The sequence below is a fragment of the Suncus etruscus genome, chromosome 8 (genome assembly GCF_024139225.1).
Source record: "Suncus etruscus isolate mSunEtr1 chromosome 8, mSunEtr1.pri.cur, whole genome shotgun sequence".
In the NCBI taxonomy this organism is placed as follows: domain Eukaryota; kingdom Metazoa; phylum Chordata; class Mammalia; order Eulipotyphla; family Soricidae; genus Suncus; species Suncus etruscus.
In genome coordinates this window covers 115689998-115717135 of record NC_064855.1, presented here as the reverse complement: position 1 = coordinate 115717135, position 27138 = coordinate 115689998, and the positions used below count along the sequence as shown (strand labels likewise).

The window sequence follows — 27138 nt, the reverse complement described above, 5'->3', positions numbered from 1 at the left end:
TAAGACACAAGTGCATTATTGAGATTACCACTCATGCATATTTTTCTTTTCTTTTCTTTTTTCTTTTTTATTTTTGGGGGGGGGGCAGGTGTTTGGTTAGAGCCACACCTGGTACTGCTTGGGAGTTACTCTTGGCTCTGGACTCAGGGATCACTATTGGATGTGCTCCGGGGAATATATGAAATGAGGACTAAACCTGGGTCAGTCACCTGCAGGGCAAACACCCTACCCACTGTGCTATCTCTCTGGCACCACATGCACATTTTCATCAGCGATTTTCTCTGTATCTGTGTATCAATGCTATTTACACAAACAATTATTGTACCAAAAAAAAATGTCAGGATGCCAGCTGTGCTCAGGCATCACTGTGGGTGGTGCTGGAGAACTGGGGGTTGGAGGGAGAACAGACACACCCAGATCAGACTATGATCTCTCTCCAGACCAAAATACTTTAATATTATGTAAATTTCAAGATTAAAAAAATAAAACAAGGGCCAGAGAGACAGCACAACAGTAGGGCATTTGTCTTGCACGCAGCTGACCCAGGACAGAATCCCGGCATCCCACATGATCCCCCGAGTCTTCCAGGAGTGATTTCTGAACACAGAGCCAAGAATAACCCCTGAACGCCATCGGGTGTGACCCAAAAACCAAATAATAATAACAATAATAATAATAATAATAATAATAATAATAAAATAGACAGAGTGATCAGAGAAGTTAAAGCCTTTGCCTTGCATGCAGCCAACCCTGATTCCCTAACATAAACCCTTGATCCCTCATAAAAGAAAAAAAAAAACTTAAAAAAAAAACCACTAAATTTTAACATTGATAAAAAAAATTTGGTTTACATAACCAGGCATTGAAACGTGATTCGAAGAAAAATATTATCTAAAACAGTCACTTTGTATCTTAAAAATATCATTAATTTTAAAATGATACCGCCTTAGCATCTGCACCCTCCCCCCAAAGATCCTGCTGGCACCCCTCATTCCTCTGAACTGGGAGGTGAGCTCTGAGGGATTCTATGTCAGCAGCTCAAGCCAGTTCAGGGGCGGTAAGAACATGGTTCGCTTTCAAAATTCTTACAAGCCCATTTGGGGGCTGCCAGTAGGAGGTAAATTAAAGCCTTATGCACTCAGAAGCAAATAATTTGAAAAATGTACAGGGGCAATGAACCCTGAAGTTATCAGGCAGCAAAATGACTCGAAAAGTGGTCGGTATGGTTTGACTAGAAGATCTAAATCTTCTAACTTCTTCTAACTTTTCAACTATTTCCTATAAAAAGGTGTAAGAACTGCTAGAACTGGCCTCGAATTGAAGACATAATTTATCGACTGCGGGTAACACTAGTCAGTGAATGTATGTAGCTGCTTTTCTGGATATTTTTCAAGTTAAATAAAAAAATCGACAAAATACCCAAGTCACTAGACAGGCCAGGTTCTGTCCAACCAATTTAATGACCCAAAGAATTCCTGGTAGCAAAACTTTTACCTAAAGCATTTAACAGATACTCAGAACACACCCCAAAAAATAAATAAATAAAGGGGGAAATCTAGATTAAACTTCAATCTGGCCACATTATGAAATTCATCTAAAAAAATGTTACTCCAATCCAAAACCTCCATGAAAACTGAATTATACTTTTCCTATAAAGACTACTTAAATAGAAAACAGGTCTTCTTTGATATGAGCAAAGCAAAACCTAACGTTGAATTTTTACAAGCAATTTCCATAAAGAAACTAATTAGTCACTTGCTTAAATTTTCAAGAAAGAAAATGAAAAGGTAATCAGCAGGATAGGAATATTTTCTTTAATCTTTTTTTAGGTCTGAGTGTGACAGAAGTCAAGTTATTTTTATAAGGTCTTCTTGAAAGAACTGATTTCTTTATCCTTATGGTTTAGATCTCAAAATGTTTTGGAAAAAAAAAAGATTTTTTTAAAGGGAAGAGATTGGACTGGAGAGACAGCACAGCGGTAAGGTGTTTGCCTTGCATGCAAAAGGACGTTGGTTCGAATCCCAGCATCCCATATGGTCCTCCCCAGGCCTGCCGGGGGGGCCATAAATCAAATATCCAATTTATTTAATCAGCCTCAATGGGGGTAAAGTAGTAATCTCTGAAAACTCACTTTGAGGTTTTTCTTTAAGATGAATTTTTGTACTACAAAGAAATTTTAAGATGCTTACTAAATATAATATTATTCATATACTGTAAAATAGAAATGAATATTTCTACAAATTTATATTTGTATATTTATACATAAATATTGATAGATAAACATATATACATAAATATAAATAGTTTATATATAAATATTTATGTTTACATAAAATATATTTATATATAGTTTTATATCTATATAAAATATATTTGTATATAATTTGTGTTTATATAAAATATTTATATTTTATATATATTCCTCAGTTCTTTCTCTTTTTTCTGGGAAAGCAGAAGCCTGTGACGACTGACTTCTGGATCTGAAGTCTAACAGAGCGAGTTATCATGAAAACTAGTTCATTCTTCATTACCAAAGAGCAATTTGCCGGGAGAATGGAACAAGCCTGCAAAACAAGATGAAGGCCCTTCGGACAGTAGGATCTGGCAGTGCCTACAGATGCTGGCACCCTCGAAAACCTCGATCCAACACAGGCAGATTAATCCCCATTTTAACACTTCCCATCTGTACAGGGGCTCAGGGCAGTGCTGACTGTCACCTGACAAGTTGCTTAGCGCTGCAAAATTTGATAATTCATGTGTCTGACCGAATTTTACTGACTTGGAAGAAAATAAAACACCAATTAAAAGCAGATGTCACCTTTCATTCGAACGGGCTGACAAACTTTATTTGGGCTTTCTTTTTTTTCACCTAATCCAGAGACAGAACATGAGCAGATGACAGTTTGGACAGTTAAAATATTCAGAGTTACTGATACTCCCCCCCAGCCCACCTCCACTCCCCTCACCCCAAAATTTTGCACGAGATTTTCCAAAACTTAATGGGGGGGGGTTGTTTTTTTTTTTTTTCATCTGGAAAATCTCCAGAAAGAATCATTTTCCAAGTAGTCATGTAGAAGAGAAATGTTTCGCTACGTCTTTTTTGCAAAGGCTATGAAATAGTGATCAGAAGCAATTCCTAAACTTAGATTCTAGGTGTCCGGTCTCCATCTTCCTAGCCCCCCAAAAACCACTGCACCAGGGTGCTCTTCTGTACAAAACTCCAGCACAGAGTTTTGAAACTCTGTACTGTATAAACTGTGCTTAAAATAATGATTGATGATGATGATGATGATGATGAAGAGGAAGATGATGAAGAGGAAGATGATGATGACGAGACTGCTGTTTCCTATGGCCAACTTCATCAGGGCAAGAGGTGACTCAAACAAAGTTCCAAACTTCAAAACTGCTTTAAGGCATCCAGTTTTCCTACAAAGTGTGATCTTCCTATCTGAGTCATATGTGAGACTCACTCAAATGAAGAAGGTTCTTGGTTCTCAAGTCTACCCTGAAAACAGACATTTCAAATTCGGTAGCAACTATTGAAAGGAAGAAAGGGAAGAGGAGGAGAGGGAAAGAGAAAGGAAGGGAAGGAAGGGTATTAGGGCCCCCCTGTTTCTTCTTGGAGGGAAGTTTTGAGACAGCCTAGTGGTGCCCAGGGATCACCCCTAAAGAATTGGGAAGCCAGATGCAATTCCGGGTATAGGGCCTGATGGGAGACATTGCCTTAACTCGGGAGTGCCTTCTCAGGCCTGAGATTTCCTTCCCAGAGGAGGATGCCCAGGAAAGGGGCAAAACTCATGTTCTTAATGCTGGGCAGGGCAGAAGCAAGGAGTCCCTGAGCTTGCCAGGAATGATTTTTGAGCATAGAGCTAGGAGTAACCCCTGAGCGCTGCCAGGTGTGACCCAAAAACCAAAAGTAAAAAAAGAGAGGAAGGAAGGGAGGGAGGGAGGGAGGGAGGGAGGGAGGGAGGGAGGAGGGAGGGAGGGAGGGAGGGAGGGAGGGAGGGAGGGAGGGAAAAAAGGAAGGGAAGGAGAGGGAGAGGGAGGGAGGATGAGAAGGGGGAAGAAACAAATGAAGGAAGGAAAAGCAGAGGGAGGAAAGAAGAACATCTTTTTTTCTCAAACAGTACATTTTCATTTCTGTTCATGCCCAACAGCCAACCAGCAGGTAAAGCCCTGACTAGGACAACAAAACACACATACACACACGTACACATACAATGGTGCATGCAAACACTCTCAAGGTAAGACTGCGCAACCCACAGAAATCAGCTCTGTGGAGTTTCTGGCATCCCTCAGCCTGTGCATCAGCATGACGTCGAAGAAAACTGGTAGTAACGTCACTAGAGAAGGTCCAGTCCCAAACAAAGCCAGAGCAATCTTCTCGTTATTTCTGCCTCTCTGCCCATTTTAGAAAGCATGCACTTAAAAGTGTAATTTTAGAGCCTTTGAGCAGGAAGAATCATTCCCTAAATGTGACCGTGATAATTAACGGTATTTCATTTGACCCAACGAAGTCCTTGATCTATTTACCTCTAGTAGAACGCAGACAGGCACGCCAGAAAAGAAAACCTTTCCTGTTGAATTCTAAGTGTAGCAGTGACATAAATAATAAAAAGGCAGAGAGAGAGATGAATGAGCTGGATTGGAGCACATGACCCCGAGCACAGGGCAGGGTGGGGCCAAACACAAGAAAGCTAATGACGTACATGGAAAGAGAACACGAAGTCACTCTCCATTAAAGGCAGCACTTGCCCAGAAAAAAATAAGAGGCTGACCTCGTCAAGTCTTATTATATTTCTTTCCGGAATTCTAGCTTTAAATTCAGCAACTTCTCCCAAAAAGCAAGAATAATCACATACTCAAAGTCTGGGCCCGGAGAGATAGCACAGCGGTGTTTGCCTTGCAAGCAGCCGATCCAGGACCAAAGGTGGTTGGTTCGAATCCCAGTGTCCCATATGGTCCCCCGTGCCTGCCAGGAGCTATTTCTGAGCAGACAGCCAGGAGTAACCCCTGAGCACTGCCGGGTGTGGCCCAAAAACCAAAAAAAAAAAAAAAAAAAAACCAAAAAAAATACTCAAAGTCTGAGTGATGCAAGTCTTTTCAAAATGGGGGTGGGGGGACGCATATACAGATCAATGGTATAATAGGTGGGGAGGGCATTTGCCTTGTACACAACAGACCTAAGATCAATCCCCAGCACCTCAGATGGTACCCCATGCTCCATTCCCCATTCACCCAGAAATAAACCAATCCAGAAGACTCAGAAGACTCAAGTCGTTCAATACAAGAACATCAGGCAAAAGTTACAGTTTCGGTGCTTGAGACTGTGTACTTGGAGTGTTCATTCAGAAATTCAGCACAGGGCCAATCCCTGGCACCTAGATGGTCCCTCAGCCTTCCAGGAGTGATCACAGGGCACAGAGCCAGGAGTAACCCCTGAGCATCACCAGGTGTGGCGCAAAGATGAAACAAACAAAAAATGTCAGCACATGCAAGCAAAGCCTCTGAATTCCAGGGGGCCGGAGGCAGAAAAGTAGAGTCTGCTCAGGAACATTCCAGCACGTCCCTCTGGCGGAAGGTGAGCACAGAGAGGAAAACAGTGTCGTCTTCCACGTGATAGAACAGGGCGGAAATGCCTACTTTATACGCAGTCAACCTCAATTTAATCTCTGCATCACGTAGTGCCCCCCACAACCCAGCATAGGTGGTGTGACTCCACAACCCCAGCAACGCGAGGGGATGGCTTGTGTCTCCCTGTCCCGCATAACCCAAGCATCATCGTCTATAAAGGCCCACTGGGAGTGGTAGGAGTGATAGAACAGCAGGTAGGGTGCTGGCCTTGTACATGACTGACCTGGGATCAATTCCCAGTATCCCATAGGGTCCCCCAAGCACCACCAAGAGTGATTCCTGAGCACAGAGCCAGGAATGACCCCTAAGAACTGCTAGGTATGGATCAAGAGGAAAAATTAAACCAACATATATACTGTGGAATAATATTGTGGACAGAGTGGATAAACCTCAGGTCTTACAAGAGAAAACTCCCTTACATTAATCCAAAATAACAGCCAGCATAAATCAATTCAGTGCTAATTCAGGGCCTGGCCATGCCACATTCTCCTGCCCTTGTCCCGTGCTGCCGGGGCTATGTCTGAGGAAAACACGAGAAAGATTCCTCTAGGGGATCCCTGGCTCACTCCTTGAACACACGCCCTCTTTACAGTCAGAGACTACGATGTAATTTCTTGAACAAATTCTCCATGTCCTGACAAGAGCTTGTTTTTTGGTTGTTGTTGTTGTTGTCAGATAAAATTAACACCCAGCTCCATGAGCAGCATGACCTAAATGAAATCACAGACGTCAAGGAATTCTGTAAACTATATATGCATACAGCCCCCTAAAGCCCCCTAAAACCCTGCTATGAATTTACACTGAAGTCACAGCGCTAACATCCATCAGATTCGGTTCTGCGGTGCCAGACTCAGCGCTAAATGCCTGACATACATGGTTGCTAATCTTCCGCATCGATTTCTTGCTTGACCAGGAGAAATATTTGAGCTGTCTCTCGAGTTGGCTCTTACTAACCACCTTAAAATGAGCAGTTTGGGGGCCGGAGCGATAGCGCGGCAGTAGGGCATTTGTGTTGCACTTGACTGATCAGGACGGACGTTGGTTTGATCCCCAGCATCCCATATGGTCCCCTGAGCCAGGAGCGGTTTCTGAGCGCAGAGCCAGGAGTAACCCCTGAGCCTCACCGGATGTGGCCAAAAAAAAAAGGATCAGTTTGGATCTTATCTTGGTAGAAGCAGGGTGTGCTTGGGAGGATTCAATCCATGCTTTAAATGTCTGGCTGCGTACCCCCTCTCCCCCCATGTGCAAGCCCCAACTCCACAGATAGATGAGCATCTCTTGGGGCCAGAATGATAATCCAGTGAGGAGGGCTCTTGCCTAAGACGAACCAGACCCAGGTTCGATTCCCGGCTCCCTCTATGATTCCCCAACCCACCCACTGCTGGTCATCAAGCCGTGGCCACCAGAACAGAGCAGCCATAACAGGTAGAGCACAGAGCCAGGCGAAGTGGGGGCAGAGCCATGCAGGAAAATAGAGGGCAATAGAAGAAGAGAAGCTAGAAAGCAAACCCAGAGGGTAAAGAGCCCCTTCGCTAGTGGGAAGCCCCAGATGGAAAGTCCCTCCCGTCTTCACTTCCAGGCGATCTGGGCCCACCGGCTTATGCCTCTGTCACTGACACCACGCATGGCTCTGACATAGCACAAGCATCTCCACAGTCCTCCTGGGACTGTGATTCCCTTTTCTGTCTTTCCCCTGGGCCACCAACGCAGACCCCAGACAAGCATCTTTAAAGGAGTGAGTGACGCACAAATGGGCACACTGGAGCAGTTTCTAGTGTCACTGCGGCCTGAGGATTTCTCCGTCTACATCAGCGCTGGTGGGCTTTGCCTACAAGGGGCCTGAAAGGGAGAAGTGAGTAGTTTCAGCTCTGTGGGCCTTGCAGAGCAGAAGCAGCCAGACAACATGGAGACGGAGGTGTATGGCTGAGTTCCAGTGACTTGGCGACAAGCAGGCAGCAGCTGCATTTGGCCCCAGAGGTGTGTGTGCCTGTGCCTGTGTGCGTGCGTGCGTGTGTGTGTGTGTGTGTGTGTGTGTGTGTGTGGAGGGGGGAGGAGAGAGAGAGAGAGAGAGAGAGAGAGAGAGAGAGAGAGAGAGAGAGAGAGAGAGAGAGAGAGAGATCTCCTCCATGTAACCTGAGTGTAAAGCACTATCTATTGACTCAAACACACAAATTAGGCTGAAGTGATGGCGCAAGCAGTAGGGCATCTGCCTTGCACATGCTAACCTAGGCCGGACCAAGAGGTTTGATCTCTCGTCGACGCATATGGTCCCCCAAGCCAGGAGCAATTTCTGAGTGCATGGCCAGGAATAACCCCTGAGTGTCACTGGGTATGGCCCAAAAAGAAACAAAAAAACAAAAAAACAAAAAAAAACACAAATTATTTGCTTGTTTGGGGGCCATCCCAAGCCATGCTCAGAGCTCACTCCTGCCTCTGCACTCAGGGATCACTTCTGGTGGGACTCAGGAAGAACTGAATGGGGTGCTGCAGATCCAACCCAGGTTGGCTATGTGCAAGGCACAGGCCCTGCCCACTGCCCTACCTCTCTGGCCCCTCAAGCCATCTTCCATAAGGACTAATTCAGAGTCCAGAGCTCAAAGCAGAGAGGTAATGAGGAGCCTAAGGAGGAAACAGTAATGATGCCTCTTTTACCAAGGAAACAAGGTCCTCTGGATGCATTCAATTTCACTGTCCTCTCGTGACACTGGTCACTACTGGCCCTCCAGGCGGCTTTCAGCTACACCCTCTTTAGGCCTTGGATTTGTAAGGGGAGAATGGAAGTTTCTGGGATTGTAATCTGGGGGAGCACCCCAGCACTGCTGCAGAAAGAGGGGCCCCAAAGATAGTCCCAGTAACATTCAGGCATGGTGTGGGCCTTTGAGGTCAGAACTAGGGGTCAGGGTTGAGGTGTGGGTACCTCGACCTTCCTACGCCTGGACAGTCTGGGCCAAGAGCCAAAGAAGAAGCTGCTCTCATTTCTACCCCAGCCCCACACCTCAGTTTCCCCTTTTTCCTCAGCTCACTCGTTTTCACCTAGGATTCTGCTGTCTTCACGATTGGACCAAGTTGGGCCAGGGCAATAGGAAAGTGGGGTCGGCTCTTGTCTTACTTACACATAGCCAACCTGAGTTCAACGCCCAGCACGACCTATGGCCCTGGAGTCTGCTGGGAATAACCCTGACCCCTGACACCCAGGAATAAGCCTCAAGCACCACCACCACCCCAAATAAGGCAAAAAAGAAGAGGACCAAGTCAAATTTATTAATTTTAAGTGGCAATTCTTATCCAGAAAATTGAAGGTAATTTATAAATAACTCTGAATATACAAACTGAAAAGACAAAACATAAATACATGAGCAAAAGGTATCACTAAAGATCATTTAATACCAAGGATAACTCATCTAATAAACAAAAAGTTCACAAACATTACTCCAAAATCCTACTTTAGAGCCTGAAGACTAATGTTGTGTGACCTTCTTCAGTGTAGCTACCAAACATATAAAACAAAGGTGAGAGCAATAGCACAACAGGTAGTTTGCCCTGAATACGGTCAACCCGGATTTGGTCCCCGGCAACTCCTATGATCCCCTGAGCCTGCCAGGAGTGATTTCTGAGCACAGAGCCATGTGTGATCCAAAAATAATGGATGGATGGATGGATGGATAGATGGATGGATGGATGGATGGATGGATGGATGGATGGATGGATGGATGGATGGATGGATGGGGTGTGGGTGGGTGGGTGGGTGGGTGTGTGGGTGGGTGGGTGGATGGATGAACTGATCAGGGCTTAAATCGTACCAGGAAAGTCACTTTCCCAGCACACAGCTTTGACCCTCTTCAAATCCCAGGTCAAGGTATGGTCCTTCCAGGAAGCTGTGGCCCCAAATAAATTACTAAAAAAGCAATCAAAGCCATAAAATGAAATAAGGTTAATTCACCTAATCAAGAAGGATACTGAGATGATTTTAAAAAAAAAATTCAGGGGCTGGAGCAGTAGCGCAAACCGTAAGGCGCCCTAGGCTAGGATGGACCGAGGTTCGATCCCCTGGCATCCCATATGGTCCCCCAAACCAGGAGCAATGTCTGAGCACATAGCCAGGAGTAACCCCTGAGTGTCACCAGGTGTGGCCAAAAAAAAAAAACCAACAACAACAACAAAAGAAAAAAAATATATATATATGTATATTCATAGTCCAGAGGCAGTGATGAATCTGATCAGAGACACCACAGAAACACAGCAAAGTGGGGGAACAGACGTGACTTGTGCCTCCATCTGCCCTGCCCAAGCTTGACTACTGTGGCACTGCACTCTGACACCCTCAGTCACCTACTCAAGGCCAAGAGATGGAGACGGCTCAAAGGGCCCTAGGACGCAGGATCTGCATGGGAGACTCCTCACAGGAGCCCCAGCACTGCCAGGGTTCCCCTTAAATCCCAGCACCAGGATGGGAGTTAACTTCTCAGCAATACATGGTGCACTGCGCCCCACCCCCAATACAAAAAAAGGGATGAAGAATTGCTGGGACAGTCACAGCTCTGTCATTTGTCACAGCCCACATTTGTGCCAGTCATACCACATGACGCTTTCCGAAATGTAGGTGAGCAGTATCCGCTTTGTTCTGAACTTACCAAACATTTGGCAAATTCCTTGTTTTCTGAGAGAAACCCGTAGCCTGGATGTACCTAAGAGAGAAGACAGAACGTACATTCAATTTCTCACCCATGCCTCTCGGGGTGTTTCCTGTTTGAGGGCCCCGTGGAAAGGGGCCTTTTTTCACCCAGATGCCAGAAATTTCCAAGTTCCACATTTCTGTCACACCGCATATTCTCACTCTGATGGGGTCCATCCACACACAGGGCTTCTGCACTCTACATAAGTTCCCTGCGTGTTTCCAGACTCAGCTTAAACTGCTCCATGTCTTTCTCTGAGCTTTACAATGGCTGACCCATCAGGTCATGGGCGAGGGGACCTGAGAGAGAGCTGGCAGGGCTGGAGCACTGGACAAGATCACTGGGACTATGTGATCCCTGGAGCACTGCCAGAATCAAGACATAGTCGGGGATGTGAATGACCTTGAACAAAGACAAGCTATGGCTGGCCCCCTTAAATATATATATATATATGGGGCCGGGCGGTGGCACTGGAGGTAAGGTGCCTGCCTTGCCTGCGCTCGCCTTGGATGAACCTCGGTTCGATCCCCCGGCGTCCCATATGGTCCCCCAAGCCAGGAGCGACTTCTGAGCGCATAGCCAGGAGTTACCCCTGAGCATTACTGGGTGTGGCCCAAAAACCAAAAAAAAAAAAAAATATATATATATACAGAGAGAGAGAGAAAGAGAGAGAGAGAGAGATGGAGATAACGCATTTGCCTTGCATGCAAAAAGACTATGGACCAAATCTCGGCATTCCATATGGTCCCCCGAGCCTGCCATGAGCAATTTCTTTTTTTTTTTTTTTTTTTTGTTTTGGTTTTTGGGCCACACCTGGCGGCGCTCAGGGGTTACTCCTGGCTGTCTGCTCAGAAATAGCTCCTGGCAGGCACGGGGGACCATATGGGACACCGGGATTCGAACCAACCACCTTTGGTCCTGGATCGGCTGCTTGCAAGGCAAACGCCGCTGTGCAATCTCTCCAGGCCCACCAGGAGCAATTTCTTTTTTTTTTTTTTTTTTTTTAATTTTTATTTTTAATTATGAGAACAAGGGTGCAAAGAAAGAGGACAAGGTAAAGTTACAGTGGAAGGACAATCACCCATAACATAATTCTCAGAAGTCCCCTTGCTGATATCTTAACTTTGAAATTTCAGCCAAAGAACATTAAGATAAATAAGACAGAATCCATGTACAATTACTTTGTTCCTCAAGTCCCCAGATTGTAACACATTATAATATTTCTTAACAGTACACAAGGCAATCTAAAGCCATAAAACTTACGTAACTCCTTAAACATTACTGGCATAGTATTTTCTTACATTTCCATATACATGCATATTAGCTTAAGTTAACCTCAAATTTTAAGTGAGTTCTTTTTAAGGATTAGAGTCAAAGGAGCACAGTAAAAATGGTGTTAGAGTGGCAATTGTTGTTTGCATAGGCCCACCAAAATATGAGGGACATGGAAAGAAATAACCTTGGCCTAAGTACAAAGAGACCAGACCCCTGAAGTTTCTTGGCACAAGACGAAGTCTAGGCTCCAGGCAAGCTAGATCGTCCAATCCAATACATTGTCTGTAGTGCCAACACACTTTTATTTTTCACACAGTCTCTGTTGCTGGTATCATGTTTCTGTATTAAAGATCCTGGAATCTGCATATCTTACATTGAAGTCAGGATGTGGAGCATCCTCTCCTTTCACCTCACAATCAAAGGGCAATGCAGGGAGCCCTGTCCTGTAAGCAGGTCGTTGTTGTTGTTAAGTCTTCTCAGTGTTAAGGGAAGTCTTTTTGAGCAGGTCGAGGTCTGAGCAGTGTAGGTCTTCCGTGGTAGAGGATTGCTTCCAGGTGATGTTATAGACCAGCCTGGATGTTTCGTGGATGGCTTTCCTGGTTCAGGGGAGAATGGAATATGCCCTTTCTTCTGAGGTCTGTGCCAGGTCGTTATGTCAGTGTTCAGGGTGTAAGGTCCCTTTGCACTACAAGATTTGTGTGTTCCAATCTCTATTAGATAGGATCTTATTTGTATTTATACTATTTTCCCATTTTAATGTGCCTATGCAAATAAGAAGCAATGCCACATGGTGTTATTGGCGCATATGGGGGCCATAAGAACAATTACAATGATTCCCAATACATGGTTCAATCATAAGCATTAAACTGGGGGACTCTTCCACCAAAATTCCTTGTTAAACAGCTCAAAAGAGAAGATAAAAAGTGGTTAGAATCATCACTGTATAAGACAACATTTAGTAAGAATTATAGCTGTCAGAGAAAAAACACAAAATATTCTAAAGAAATACGTGTCCATTTTATGTATCTTGAAACAGTTTGGGGTTGTCACACACAATGCACAGCTTTGGACTGTGATTAGGATTGTACACTACTGAAGTTAAAAAGAGTAAACTAGGTTAGTGATGTTTGAGAGGGGGTTAGAGAGTTAAGGAGTAAAAAAGAGCTTTGTAGGGGAGTGGGAAAGGGGAGAATACAAAATAAACATTCTGTATACGGAAAACATAACATAAGAATAAGGAATATTCTGATTACATGAAGTACATGAAGTACGCGCGGGGGCGTGAGCCCCGCGCGGTTCTGTAATTCTTGGATGCCTGGTGTGGGGGGAATCTTGTTCCCCTGGACTAAGTGGTCAGCCCAGGGGTCCTATGGCTAGCTGTCCTGCCCAGAGCCCCCAACATACCAGGCAAACACACCAAGAAATCCTGGCATTCGGAGTGTTCTGAGCCCAGCCAAGCCTCTGTAGGTTTTGGATGCCTAGGAAGGAATTTCTCACCCCTCCTCCCAGGGCCGGATTAACCAGGCGTGGCCCTGAAGACCCGCCTGGTGTGGGGGAAATCATGCTCGCCTGGACAAAGTGGTCAGCCCAGTGGTCCTATGGCTAGCTGTCCTGCCCAGAGCCCCCAACATACCAGTCAAAAGCCCACGAAATCCTGGCATGTGGAGTGTTCTGAGCCCAGCCAAGCCTCTGTAATTCTTGGATGCCTAGGGAGGAATTTCTCACCCCCTCCCCCCAGGGCCCGATTAAGCAGGCATGGCCCTGAAGACCGGCCTGGTGTGGGGGGAATCTTGTTCCCCTGGACTAAGTGGTCAGCCCAGGGGTCCTATGGCTAGCTGTCCTGCCCAGAGCCCCCAACATACCAGGCAAACACAGCAAGAAATACCAGGAGCAATTTCTAATTGTAGAGCCAGGAGTAACCCCTGAGCGCTGCCGGGTGTGACTGAAAAACCAAAAAAAAAAAAAAGAAAAAGAAAAAGTTCCTGGAAACCCTTTGCAAAACATTTTTTTTAAAATTCTATCTCCCCTTTAAAGTTCCAGAAACTGCTACCTTCCAAACTGTCTATCTTCTATCTTTCTGGTTCTTGTTATTGTTATTGCTGGCTTTATAGGATACACCCACTGGCATTCTGGAGATTTCTTCTGGCTCTGCACTCAGAAATTATAGCAGGCTCGGGGGCTGGAGAGATAGCATAGAGATAAGGCATTTGCCTTGCATGCAGAAGAACGGTGGTTGGAATCCTGGCATCCCATATGGTCCCCGAGCCTGCCAGGAGTGATTTCTGAGCGTAGAGCCAGGAGTAACCCCTGAGCGCTGCTGGGAGTGACCCAAATACCAAAAAAAGAAAAAAGAAAGAAAGAATTTATACCAGGCTCAGGGGACCATATGGAATGCTGGGGATCAAATCTGGTTAGGCCGCGTGCAAGGCAAATGCCTTACCCGCTGTGCTATCGCTCTGACCCCAAATCTGTCTAGTTCCTAAAGACCTCACTCTGGGGCTTCCTCACTCAAGGGGAGTCCTGGTTTCACCTTTTTTTTTTTGTCTTTTAATATCCATTCATCCTTCCATCTCACCCTATGCTTCTGCAGCCACAACAAACAGTAATCAGGAGCTACTCAGGGCTCAGAAGTGGGGACACTCTCTGTGGGAACTGGGGGATCCCATGCTGTACGCTGGATGAAACCTGCATCTCCTGCATGAAGGTCTCACTCTGCCCAACGGGTGGACTCTAGTCCCTCCCCATGCGATGCTCAGAGCTTACTCCTGGCTGAGCCCAGGAATTATACCTGGCAATGTTCAGGGGACCCTAGAGGATGCCAGAGATGGAACCCAAGTCGGTAACACGCAAGGTAAAGGCCCCGCCCACTCTGCCTGCATCCTTTTTTTCGGGGGGCGGGGGGGCACATCCAGGTGGCACTCAGGGGTTACTCCTGGCTTTGCACCAGGATGGGATGCTGAGAATCAAACCCAGGTCCCTGGTTGACCGCAATCGCTGAGCTATCGCTCCGGCCCCCCTCATTTTTAACCATTCACAAGCACCTAGCAACACAGCTGATTCCACCTTCTTGTTCGAATGGGTTGGCCCTGCCTCCAACATTGGCTGAACATAGATGTAGTCACTTGGTGTGGGATGCACATTTCATAAATAATTCTGCAGGCAGGAGAGAGAGAAACTTCAGATGTGACTCTCAGTGGCCTTGCAAGAGAAGCTACACATTGAAGACTTTTCAATGCCGAGCTGAGCTTTGAATTATAAACAGGGTACAGGGGCAGGAGCGATAGCACAGTGGTAGGGCGTTTGCCTTGCACACAGCCGACTCGGGACAGGCCCGGGTTCGATCCCTGCATCCCATATGGTCCCCTGAGCCTGCCAGGAGCGATTTCTGCGCTCAGAGCCAGGAGTGATCCCTAAGGGCTGCTGTGTGTGAACCAAATCTCCACACCAAAAAATAAATTAGAAACATGGTACAGATTTTAACCTTCTACGTCAGAGTAGAGAGAACTTCTTTCCTCTGATTTCAGGGTATTTAACATTCAACTAGAGATAATATTCTGATCAACTCTACTTAAAAGGTTCAGAGATTTGGGAACCAGAGCGATATTAACGTGGGGAGGGCACTTGCCTTGCTTGAAGGCTGACCCGGGTTTGATCCCCAGCACCACATATGGTTCCCCGAACCCCACCAGAAACCATCCCCAAGCAGTCAAGACAAAGCACTGAGGAGCTGGAGTGATAGCACAGCAGTAAGGCATTTGCCTTGCACGTGGCCAACCTGGTACGAACCTGGGTTCGATCCCTGGCATCCCATATGGTCCCTCGAGCCTGCCAAGAGCCATTTCTGATCAGAGTCAGAAGTAACCCCTGAGTGAGGCCAGGGGTGCCCCCCCCCAAAAAAAAACCACAAAGATAAAGCACTGAGCAAACAGCTGAGTATGATCCCAAAAACAAACTGAACAAAAAACTAAGCGTTTTATGTCCTTTAACTCTGCTTAATAAAACCATAAACAGCTCTGAGTTCACAGCTTCTGTTTTTCAGTTAAGCATCAGTTCAGACGTTTCTTTGCAGAGAAAGGGGAGCAATCAGAGCGCTCCAGGCTAATTGCTGGCTGCATCCTCCATCGTAAGGGATAATCCTGCATGATTTTAACATGATATGCAATTAGTTACCTGGCTTCTTCTTTTTTTTTTTTTTTTTTTCAAAATCACTGATCCTGATTAAACTCCTCAGAAACCAGTTTTCCTCCATGAATTCCAACCAGATTGGCGCCAGAGAGAAATGCACATCTCATGGGCCTTCCCTGCAATTCTACTGACACTATTGAACTATCAATTTCTATTTCTGGAGATCTCAAGAGGTATATATCATTTTTTTTTTTGGTACAACAATTACAATGGGATTTAAGCCTTTGGAATCCTGATGATACTTACAGAGGAACTGTTTTAATGCTCGCATTACATGGTAAGGGTTAATACTCAAAATTCATCGTGGTTTCTTTCTCTTTCCTTCTTTCTTTCTCCCACTCCTAATATTCAAAAGTCATTGTGATTTCTTTTTCTCTCTTTCTTTCCCTTTTTGTTTTTTGTTTTTTTGTGGCATACCCAATGACGCTCAGGAGTTACTCCTGGCTATACACTCAGAAATCGCTCCTGGCTTGGGGGACCATATAGGATGCCAGGGGATCAAACTGAGGTCTGTCCTGGATCAGCTGCTTGCAAGACAAATGCCCTACCACTTGTGCCACTGCTCCAGCTGGCCCCGTTTCCCTTTCTTCCTTTTCTTTATTTCTTTGTTTCTCCTACTCCTAATGCTCAAAACTCATTGTGCTTGCTTGCTTTCTTTCTCCCTTTCTTTTTTCTCTCACTACTAATATTCAACTAATTGTGCTTTCTTTCTTTCTTCCTTTCTTCCTTTCTTCTTTCTTTCTTTCTTTCTTTCTTTCTTTCTTTCTTTCTTTCTTTCTTTCTCCCTCTTTTTCTTTCTCCCTTTCTATCTTGCTTTCTTTCTCCTACTTCTAATATTCAAAACTCATTGTGATTTCTTTCTTTCTTTCCCTTCCTTTTCTTCTTTCTTTTCTTTCTCTCTCCCACTCCTAATACTCAAGACTCATTGAGCTTTCTTTCTTTTTTCTTTATTTTTCTTTCTTTCCTTTTTTTTTTTAAATTTGCCCACCCCCTTTCTTCTTTTCTTTTCTTTACCCCACCTAGCAGATTTGGCAATGAGCTGAAACTGCTCCTGGAGCGCCTGCTGAATCCAGCCACCACCTGCAGGATCAGTCCCCAGCCCGCTAGATGCTGGAAGCCTTTGATTTCCAGGAGCCAGCCAGCCCACACTGAACTCCTGCGCCCTGAACCAACCCCAAGAGCTTTTTCAATCATCCTTCCTTCGGCTCCCTCCTCTTCTTTCTTTTTTTTTTAAACACCAACTCAGGCACACAAGAGCCAGCTGCCCTGGAGGGGCTCATTCAGACTCACAGCTTGGGCCCCGGTTCTCCTGATGGCCTCCAGGATGGCTTCCATGTTGAGGTAGCTCTTCGCGGTGGGAGCTGGGCCCACGCACACGGCCTCATCTGCCATCTTTACGTGCACCTGAGGAGACAAAGCACCATCAACAGCTGCTTCCAGAAGGGGAAAATAAAAAAAGCTGCACCGACAGATTCCCAGATGCAAACCTGGTAGCTGCGAGGAGAAATTTGGATAAGTCAGTCCCACTGGAGAGAGATATTCACTTTAAAATAATCATGTTGTGGCCGGAGAGATAGCACAGTGGTAGGGCGTTGGCCTTGCACGCTACCAACCCAGGATAGCCACGGGTTCAATCCCTGGCATCCCATATGGTCCCCCCGTGCCTGTCAGGAGCCATTTCTGAGCGCAGAGTCAGGAGCAAGCCCTGAGCACCGCCGGATGTGACGCAAAAAACCAAAAGTTAAATAAAATTAAATAAAATAAATAAAACAACCATGTTGCCTGAGTACCTGCATCCTGCATCCCCCTTTCCTGAAATGGAGACTTTCCTACTTTTATGCTGGGTTGTTGTGGACTGAGGATCTGTCCACCTTTGGAGAAGCCTAAGCTCTCTCTTAAGCATGTCTCTCTCTCTCTCTCTCTCTCTCTCTCTCTCTCTCTCTCTCTCTCTCTCTCTCTCTCTCCCACCCCCTCAGTCCCTTCCAATAAAACCCATTTTGACTTCAATAAATAAATAAATAAATAAATAACACAGTTAACAATGAAGCACAGGCCGATGTCGAGCCCGACTGCACTTCGAACAAATAAAGTCTAACCCAGGCATTTCCATAAATGTTTCCTGGCAGCTCGGTTAAGTATTAAAAGCGCAGTACGACTACTTTTTGGATCCCCTTTGGGTACAGAAATAGATTTGGAGATATAAATCTCCGATCCGAAGCAAGCCTAGTTCCTACAGGCTTATTCTAACAGCAAACCAGGGTCTGGCTGTGAGAGGCTCCCCAGGAAGTGGGACTGAAGGGAGGGATTTGGGGCCCCACAGCACCCCCACAGAGCACAGAGCGTGGGGGCCCCAGGCGAGGCATAGGGTTAGAGACCAGAGACTCAGTGAAACATTTGGGTGCTCACTCCTCCTATCAGATCAAAGACTCACGCTCATTCAACCATAAACCTACTCAGGGAGACTCCATCCTTTTTGCTCGGTGGTCGGTTTATGTTTTAGGGTCACATCAGGTGGGTTGGTTGTTCCTGGCTCTGCACTCAGGAATCACTCCTGACATGCTCAGGGGTGAGGGGAACATATGAGATGCCAGGTACTAAACCCCAGTCAATGACATGCAAGGCAAGCTCCCTCCCCATTGTAACTATCACTCCTCCCCCCTATTTTTTGTTTGTTTGTTTGTTTGTTTGGGGGCCACTGATGACACTCGGGGGTTACTCCTGGCTCTGTGCTCAGAAATCACTCCTGGCTCAGGGGACCATATGGGACACCAGGATTGAACCCAGGTCAGCCACATGCAAGGCAAACACCCTATCACTGTGTTATTGCTCTGGCCCCACTCATGCCCCTTTTTAAATCTTTGAGACAGGGGCCAAAGTAATAGCACAGTGGTAGGGCGTTTGCCTTGCATGCTGCTGACCCAGGAAGGATGCAGGTTCGATCCCTGGCATCCCATATTGTCCTCTGCGCCAGGAATAATTTCTGAGCACAGAGCCAGGAGTAACCCCTGAGTGCAGCCCGGTGTGGCCCCCAAAAAACAAAAGTAAATAAATAAATCTTTGAGGCAATGGAAAATTTCCTATTAGTCCATTAGACAGAGAAGTCCTAAAATAGGTTCAAAAATAATCAACCTGGCCCTTTCCTTATCACACAGACCGTATCTGAGCGTTAACAGGCTGACTAGACCAGATCTGGACCAGTGCACAGGCGCAAATCACTTTCCAAACACGGGAAGAGAAAGGAAGGTCAGCAAGCTCGAAGGAAGTACTTCCATGATGGCAGTTTGGGGGTTTTGTTCTTATTTTAGGGGGAGAGTGAATCACATCTATCAGTGCTCAGGGCTTACTCCTGTCTTTGCACCCAGGGATCACTCCTATTAGGGAGTCTGGGGGTCAAACCGGGTTAGCATATGCAAAACAAACACCTAGCCTACTGGACTATCACCTAGGCTCCCAGGATGAGAGATGAGGATTTCTTTGATGACAGATTTCTTAGCAAAAATTTCAGGGCATGGGGCCGGAGCAATAGTTTGCCCTGCATGTGGCCAACACAGGACAGACCTCGGTTTGAATTCCAGCATCCCATATGTTCCCCGGAGCCTGCCTGGAACAACTTCTGAGCACAGAGCCAGGAGTAATCCCTGAGCACCATTGGGTGTGACCCAACCCCCCCCCCCAAAATTTCAGGGCATGGAGTTGGAGTGGGGAGGGTGTTTGCCTTTCAAACAGCCAACCTGGGATTGATTCCCCGTATCCTGTAAAGTCCCCCAAGTCCCCGAGGTAGCTCAAAGGAATGCTCCATGCACTGCAAGCACAAGACCCTAAGTTGGATCCCCAGGACCTATCTCCCTTCCTGTCAGCACTATTGTCCCAAATAGCACCACACGGCCAAAATAAAGACTTAACTATGGGCACCAAGGGGCTGAGTGGCCCTCAGGCCAAACACTCTGTGGAGGGTTCAGTTTTATTTTTTTAAAAATTACTAGGGGTGGCCGGAGAGATAGCATGGAGGTAAGGCATTTGCCTTTCACGCAGAAGGTCGGTGGTTCGAATCCTGGCATCCCATATGGTCCCCCGTGCCTGCCAGAGGCAATTTGTGAGTGCAGAGCCAGGAGTAACCTCTGAGCGCTGCCGGGTGTGACCCAAGAAACAAAAACAAAAAAAAAAATCACTAAGGGCCAGAGTGATAGCACAATAATCATGTGTTTGCCTTGCACAAGACCAACACAGGATGATGATGGTTCAAATCCCAGCATCCCACATGGTCCCCCAAGCCTGCCAGAAGCAAGTTCTGAATGCAGAGCCAGGAATAACCCCTGAGCATTGCGGGGTATAACCCAAAAACAAAAATAAATTATTGAATTAGTCCTGCAGAATTGGGCACTGTCCTCATGATGGGAAGACCTGTTCAGTGTGGTGAAAAAGGTCAGGGTGGGGGCAAGAGTGGTGGCACAGCTGTAGGGCCTTGCACATGGCTGACCTAGGATGGACTGTGATTTGATCCTCTAGCATCCCATATGATCCCAAAGCCAGGAGCGATTTCTGAGTACAGAGCCAGGAGTAACCCCTGAGAGTCACCAGGTGTGGACCCCCCCCCCAAAAGAAAGAGAAAGGAAAGAAGGAAAGAAGGAAGGAAGGAAGGGAAGAAGGAAGGAAGGAAGGAAGGGAAGGAAGGGAAGGAAGGAAGGAAGGAAGGAAGGAAGGAAGGAAGGAAGGAAGGAAGGAAGGAAGGAAGGAAGGAAGGAAGGAAGGAAGGAAGGAAGGAAGGAAGGAAGGAAGGAAGGAAGGAAGGAAGAAGGAAGAAAAGAAGAAGAAAGAAAAGAAAGAAAGAAGAAAGAAAGAAAAAAGAAAGAAAAGAAAGAAGAAAGAAAGAAAGAAAGAAAGAAAGAAAGAAAGAAAGAAAGAAAAAGAAAGAAAGAAAGAGAGAAAGAAGAAAAGAAAGAAAGAAAGAAAGAAAGAAAAGAAAGAAGAAAGAGAGAGAAAGAAAGAGAGAGAGAAAGAAAGAAAGAAAGAAAGAGAAAGAAAGAGAAGAGAAGAGAGAGAAAGAAAGAAAGAAAGAAAGAAGAGAGAAAGAAAGAAAGAAAAAGAAAGAAGAAAGAAGAAAGAAAGAAAGAGAGAAAAAGAAAAGAAAGAAGAAAGAAAGAAGAAAGAAAGAAGAAGAAAGAAAGAAAGAAAGAAAGAAAAGAAAGAAAAGAAAGAAGAAAGAAAGAAAGAAAGAAAAGAAAGAAAGAAAGAAAGAAAGAAAAGAAAGAAAGAAAGAAAGAAAAGGAAGGAAGAAAGAAAAGGAAGGAAGGAAGGAAGGAAGGAAGGAAGGAAGGAAGGAAGGAAGGAAGGAAGGAAGGAAGGAAGGAAGGAAGGAAGGAAGGAAGGAAGGAAGGAAGGAAGGAAGGAAGAAAGAAAGAAAGAAAGAAAAGAAAGAAAGAAGAAAGAAAGAAAGAAAAAGAAGAAAGAAAGAAAGAGAAAAGAAAAGAAAGGAAAGAAGAAAGAAAGAAAGAAAGAAAGAAAGAAAGAAAGAAAGAAAGAAGAAAGAGTTCAACCCCCAAACTGTCCATTTTCTAATATGAGTCAGGACCAGAAGGCTAATGCAGGGGTGAAGGCACAGGGCTTGCGCCTAGCCACACCCAGTTCCATGCCTGCAACCACCTGCTACCCAAGCATCTCCAGGGACCGCCCAGAAGGGCCCCTGAGCACAGTGGGGTGACCCGGGAACCTTGAGTGCCTAACAGCAATCTTCAGACCTGAGAATGAACCAGCAATCTGTGGCTGGTTCCCAGGGGAGGCTCCCTGACCTCCTGAGCACTGCTTGGGAGACTGCCCCCACCCGCCCAAAAAAAATTACAGCAACAAAATTAGTAGAGATACTAGTCACCGCCATGCCTGGTCAAGCTCCACAAACCCGTGCTAGTCTAGGAAGAGGGCACAGGGTCTTCTTCCCCAGGCCGAAAAGTCTGGGGAGCCTTCAGGAGGGGAGTGGGCTGAGTCTCCACCTTGTTAAAGCCCCAACAGCCACAGCCACTCCCCATAGCCACCATGGAAGTTCTGCATATCCTGGGGTTCCTGGAGCCACACCTCCAAATTCTTCAGTACTGACACCCAGTAGGAGCACAGCAAATTAGATGGGAAAGGATCAGAGAAGCTAACCAAGTTCAATAAACAAAGACAACAACACAGAAGGCTTGGGGCTGGAGCAATAGCACAGCAGTAGGGTGTTTGCCTTGCACTTGGACGTCCCGGAACTGACCGGGTTCAATCCCCAGCATCCTATATAGGCCCCCTAAGAACCTGCCTGGTGCAATTTCTGAGCTCAGAGCCAGGAGTAACTCCTGAGAGCCACACACACTCCCAGTGTGGCCCAAAAACAAACGAACAACAGCACAAAGAAGCAACTAGCAAACAATGAGCCTACTGTGAGACAACCATTTTTGTGTTTCTTTTAGTCAAGATTCCTCCACCTTCTCTCCCTATCAATAATTCCATTACCATTGAATCATAACAAGATAAAATAAATCATTTAATGCCTATGTAGGGAACAGGTTGGGTGGGGGGAACTGGGGACACTGGAACAGGGCAGGTCACACTGGCGGTGAGACTGGTGCTGGAACACAGAATGCCAGGAACAACTTTAAAAATCATGGTGCTTAATACTCCAAATAGTAAGACCAGCCAGCCAGGGCCTGAGTGATAGCACAGCAGTAGGGTGTTTGCTTTGCACGCAAACCTAGGATGGATGGTGACTCGAATCCCAGCATCCCATATAGTCCCCTGTGCCTGCCAGGAGCAATTTCTGAGTGCAGAGCCAGGAGTAACCCCTGAGTACCACCAGGTATGGTCCTAAATGCCCCCCACCAAAAAAAAAAAACACACAGCCAGCCAGCACCCCTTTATCTTGAGATCTCCAGGACCACTCCAGACACCCCCCACTCAACATCCTAAATGGGAAACAACTGGGGGGGGGGGAAACTCCAGAAACTTCTGGCCTAGTTCTACCCGGGGAAGGAAATGGTCCAGAAGTCTGGGAAATGTCTACATTTTCTCCTTGAAAAATAAACACTCTTTCTTCTCATCCTCTCCCAGGAGAGGGGAAAAAAAGAACAACAAGCATTTCTAGACCAGAAGATGAGGGTGAGGGTGGGGTGGGGCCCATTTCCAAAGCTCTAAGCCCCCAAGCCAGCTCCCACTGCTCCCAATTCAGAGCCTGCAGACCTCGGCGGAAACAGTGCCCCACTGCCCACAGCTCAACCCATACTGGGGGGTGCCCTAGGGGGGCTGAATCCACATAACCCACTCCCCAGAGCCAGAAAGCTGGGGTGCTGGCATGGGAGACTCTTCCCTCTAGCACAGCCCTACATTAAGCAAACAGGAAGTTGAGAAAGAGGAAGGAAGAATGCTGGGAACAGCAGGAAGGCAGCCACAGCAGGTGAACAACTCTTCCAGCTTCAGACCAAAGACCAGTGGCTGGACATTCTGGAAAGACTGGTAGAGACACTCAGGAGGCACAAGCTACTTGTTCTGCAGGTCAAAACCCTAACAGAGGAGCTGGAGCCACAGTACAGCAGGGAGGGTACTTGCTTTGTCAAGTTTGATCCTGGCATCCCATAAGGTCCCCTGAGCACCGCCATCAATGACCCCTGAACACAGAGTCCGGAGTAATTTCTGAGTACCAGTGGGTGTGGCCCCCAAAAACTAACAAACAAAACACATCTAATGCTTCTGGGGTCTTCTGGGAGTGAAGGGGGACAGCCTCCCATCCAATGCTTGTGCTTCCGGAAGCCCCAGCAGACATATCCACAGACGACAGCCACTGTTAAGTCAACTCATAGCCCAGTTCTACACATACCTCCAACTTCCTCAATACTGACCCCTCAGGAGTTTAACAGATTCGATGGGAAAAGGAAGGCAGAAGCCAAATATTGGAAGGCAGAAGCCAAATATTCTCAATAAACAACACAATACCACAGAAGGCTCAACAAGAAACACACAGCTTAGTAAACCCTCAGACAATGACTTAATGACCCAGCTGTATGATAGAAATATTTTCTTTGACTGAAGTGATTTTCAATTAAGTCCATCAGCCATTCAGTTGTGATAAGCAATATAAAATAAATAATTGGGTGACTGCCTATAGGACAGGGTTGGGGATGGATAGCAAACTGGAGACAATGGTGGAGGTATTGGAACTGGACTATTGCATGCCAGAAATAACTGTATTGGAACAACTCTATTTGTAAACCACAGCATTTAAGTAAAGCTTAAATAAAAAGGAAGAATTGGTCCAAAGAGAAAGTATAGTGGATAAGGCACTTGCCTTGTAGGCAATCAATACAGATTCGACCCTCTATCCCATATGGTCCCCTGAGCCCACCACAAGTCATTCCTGAGTACAGAGCCAGGAGTGGCCCCAAAACGAAACACACACACACACACACACACACACACACACACACACAGCCATAATCATGGGACCATGAATGAAACACCCACCCATTCACCTGTACTCAGGTGACACCTGAAATCACACTGTGGCCATGGAAGGGGAATGAATGGTAAGGGAACGTTCCCAGCATGGAGGGAAAATATCGCAGAACCCCAGAGAAGCTCTGAACTGGGAAAGACAAAAGCACTTGCCTCGCATGTGGTGGACCTGGTTTGAATCATGGTGCTGCCCACAATCAGCTGAGCACCCCCAAGAGTCACTTGGGACCACAGAAGCAGGAGTAATCCTGAGTATGGAGGGGGGTAGCCCGATAAGACCCCCATTCCCCAAGAACGAAAAGTTCGGGCTCAAGCCAGGAAGTTCAGTGGTTCTCACTGTCACTTCCAGGACAAAAAACATGCCACTTAAGGGAGGCTGGAAGTGAGATGAGGAGCCGCTCAGTGGCCACCCATTGCCACTCTTGGCCCAGCTCCTCGGAACGAGCAGGATGGCTTTGGGACGAGTGTCCGTCCAAGCCTCGGACACACAGATCTGAGCCTGTGCTCTAAGATGGGGCCCACGACAACTACGCAGACACTCACCTGTCAGGTGCATCACCCCACAGCCCCTGGGCTTTCCACTCCCAGAGGGGAGGTAGACAGATGTCACCCCACTCACCCACTGAACACAATCCATGAACCAGCTACTCACAAACTCTGCACTGGACACCAGGGCCAGGGAAGAAGAAAGGGAGGAGCCCCAGGGCTCTGGAACTATCCCTAAAAGATGAAGGGGCAAGGGGACTCCTGAACATGCTTCAGACTTTTGGGGGGGGGGCTGAAGGTGGGGTGCCAGGTATCTAGCAAGGATTTTCTATTTCAGTTCCTAAGACTCTTATTTTTTTTGTAGTTGTTTTATAGGTCACAGCCAGAGATGCCCAGGAGTCTCTCCTGGCAGATTCAGGGGACCATATGGGGTGCCAGGAATTGAACCAGGGTCCATCCAGGGTTGGCCACGTGCAAGGCAAACATCCTACTGCGATGTTATTGGTCCAGTCACCTATTTTATATCTTTTTTGCTTGTTTGTTTGTTTGTTTTGTTTTGGGGTCACACCTGGCAGCACTCAGGGGTTACTCCTGGCTCTGTGCTCAGAAATCGCCCCTGGCAGGCACAGGAGATATGGGATGCCAGGATCTGCATGCAAGGCAAATGCCCTACCTCCATGCTATCTCTCCAGCCCCTTATATATATTTTAAGTAAAATTTTAATTGAGATTTCTGTCACACATTGTCCAACACCCTTCACCAGTGTACATTTTACACCATCAGTGAGTTTCCCTCCTGCAATCCCTCAATGGTAAATTTCTCTCTTCCCTCCGTCCTTCTCTCTCTCTCTTTCTCTCTCTCTCTCTCTCTCTCTCTCTCTCTCTCTCTCTCTCTCTCTCTCTCTCTCTCTCTCTCTCTCTCTCTCTCTCCCCCCATCCCTCCTGATCCCCTTCTTCCTTTTAGACACTGGTTGTGGTTGCAACATTGTGACTGAAGGGGTACCATGCCTATCACTTTTCCTCCCTCCTTTCAGCACCTAGTTCTGGTCCAGAGAGATCATTCCCAACTGTCATTGTGTCGTTGTCCTAGGCGTCCCTTCTCTGCCCTCTCTGCACTCCTCGCTCTTTATGGCAAGCTTCCAACCATGGACCAGTCCTCCAGAAATTGCTATCTATTATTATTGTTATTATTATTATTATACCCATCCTTTTTGTTTAATTTCCCACAAATGAGTGCGATCATTCTGTGTTATTAATCCCTCTCCCTCTGACTCATTTCCCTCAGCATCCTACTCTTCAGATCCATCCATAGAGAAGCAAATCTCCTGACTTTAGAACCTTTATGCTAATTTCTGGCCACACTGGAGAAGGGGCCAAAGTCTGAGCAGGAGGTGAACCCTCCACCCGCCTTGCCCCGAAGCAGCAGTCCCAGGAGGGTGGGGAAGTCCCTTTTGCTTTTATGCTCCGGGACATAAGAAGAAAGAGAAATTTGGTCTCTGCCCCGGTTCCTGACGCGGAGCTCCTTAGGCTCGAGTAATTTCCTGAAAGACTGGGGTGCTAGGAACCTCTTTTGTTCTCATATTTAGTCTCCGACCCCAGTTCCTGAGTTTCTAAGACTCAAGGAATCTCCGGAGAGATAAGAGAACCTTTTTGTATGCTAATGAGAGAGATTGGGGCTGGGGGTGGGGGGTCCCCTAGCCAGCTTCAGAATGGGGGTTGGGCCTCAAAAAAAAAAAAAAAAAAGACCAAAGACAACAAGAGGATTGGAACTTTGGGTTCATCCCCCAATCTTGGAGCGAGGGGAGACAAAAGGTGGGAGCTAATGGCTGGCCAAGAGGTCCAAAGTCAGACTTACAGTAAGGAGCACAGTAGCTCAAGGAGCCACAGGAGGGAAGGGGTGTATGTGTGTGTACATGGGCATGTGCTCATCCAGCACACTTCAATGTAAGGAAAATAACCTTCAAGATAATGATGTAAGGGGCCAAGTAGAGGCGCAGTGGTAGGGCATTTGCCTTGCAAGCGACTAACCCAGGAGAGACATGGGTTCGATCCTGTAGTGTTTCAGAGTAGAAGGACAGAGACAACACAACTGGAATAAAGTTTAATACTTTAATCCATCTGCCAACAAGACCCCCCAGCCTGGCCAGCCAGAGCCATCCCCTGAAGGAGATGAGCCCCACCCAAGGTCATGAGAAAGATAAAATAGGGAAGAGATATAGGGAGGTTCCAGCTTTCTGATGATCCTTAAAATGATTGGCTCTTGTCTAGGGGTACCTTCCTATTGCTCCCTTGTCCTTTCCTGACAAGGTACCTGGTATGGCCAGGTAGATTGGGGTGGGAACTATAGAAATAGGATTGTGAAGCCCCAGCATGTGGCTCCTTACAAAATGGTGTCTCTCCCTGCTCAGAACCTAAGA

The 27138-nt window shown here is 46.5% G+C and overlaps 1 protein-coding gene across 1 annotated transcript in view; it reads right to left on the bottom strand.

Annotated features, from left to right (window-relative positions):
- The window catches only part of PCCA (propionyl-CoA carboxylase subunit alpha), a 263459-nt gene that overhangs the window by 206646 nt on the left and 29675 nt on the right, over positions 1–27138 (bottom strand). The window contains exons 5-6 of the mRNA XM_049778616.1: positions 17058–17171; positions 10266–10319 (exon numbers count right to left, since the gene is read on the bottom strand). Of these exons, the coding sequence (XP_049634573.1) occupies positions 10266–10319; positions 17058–17171 (168 nt within the window). The remainder of the gene's footprint in view (positions 1–10265; positions 10320–17057; positions 17172–27138) is intronic.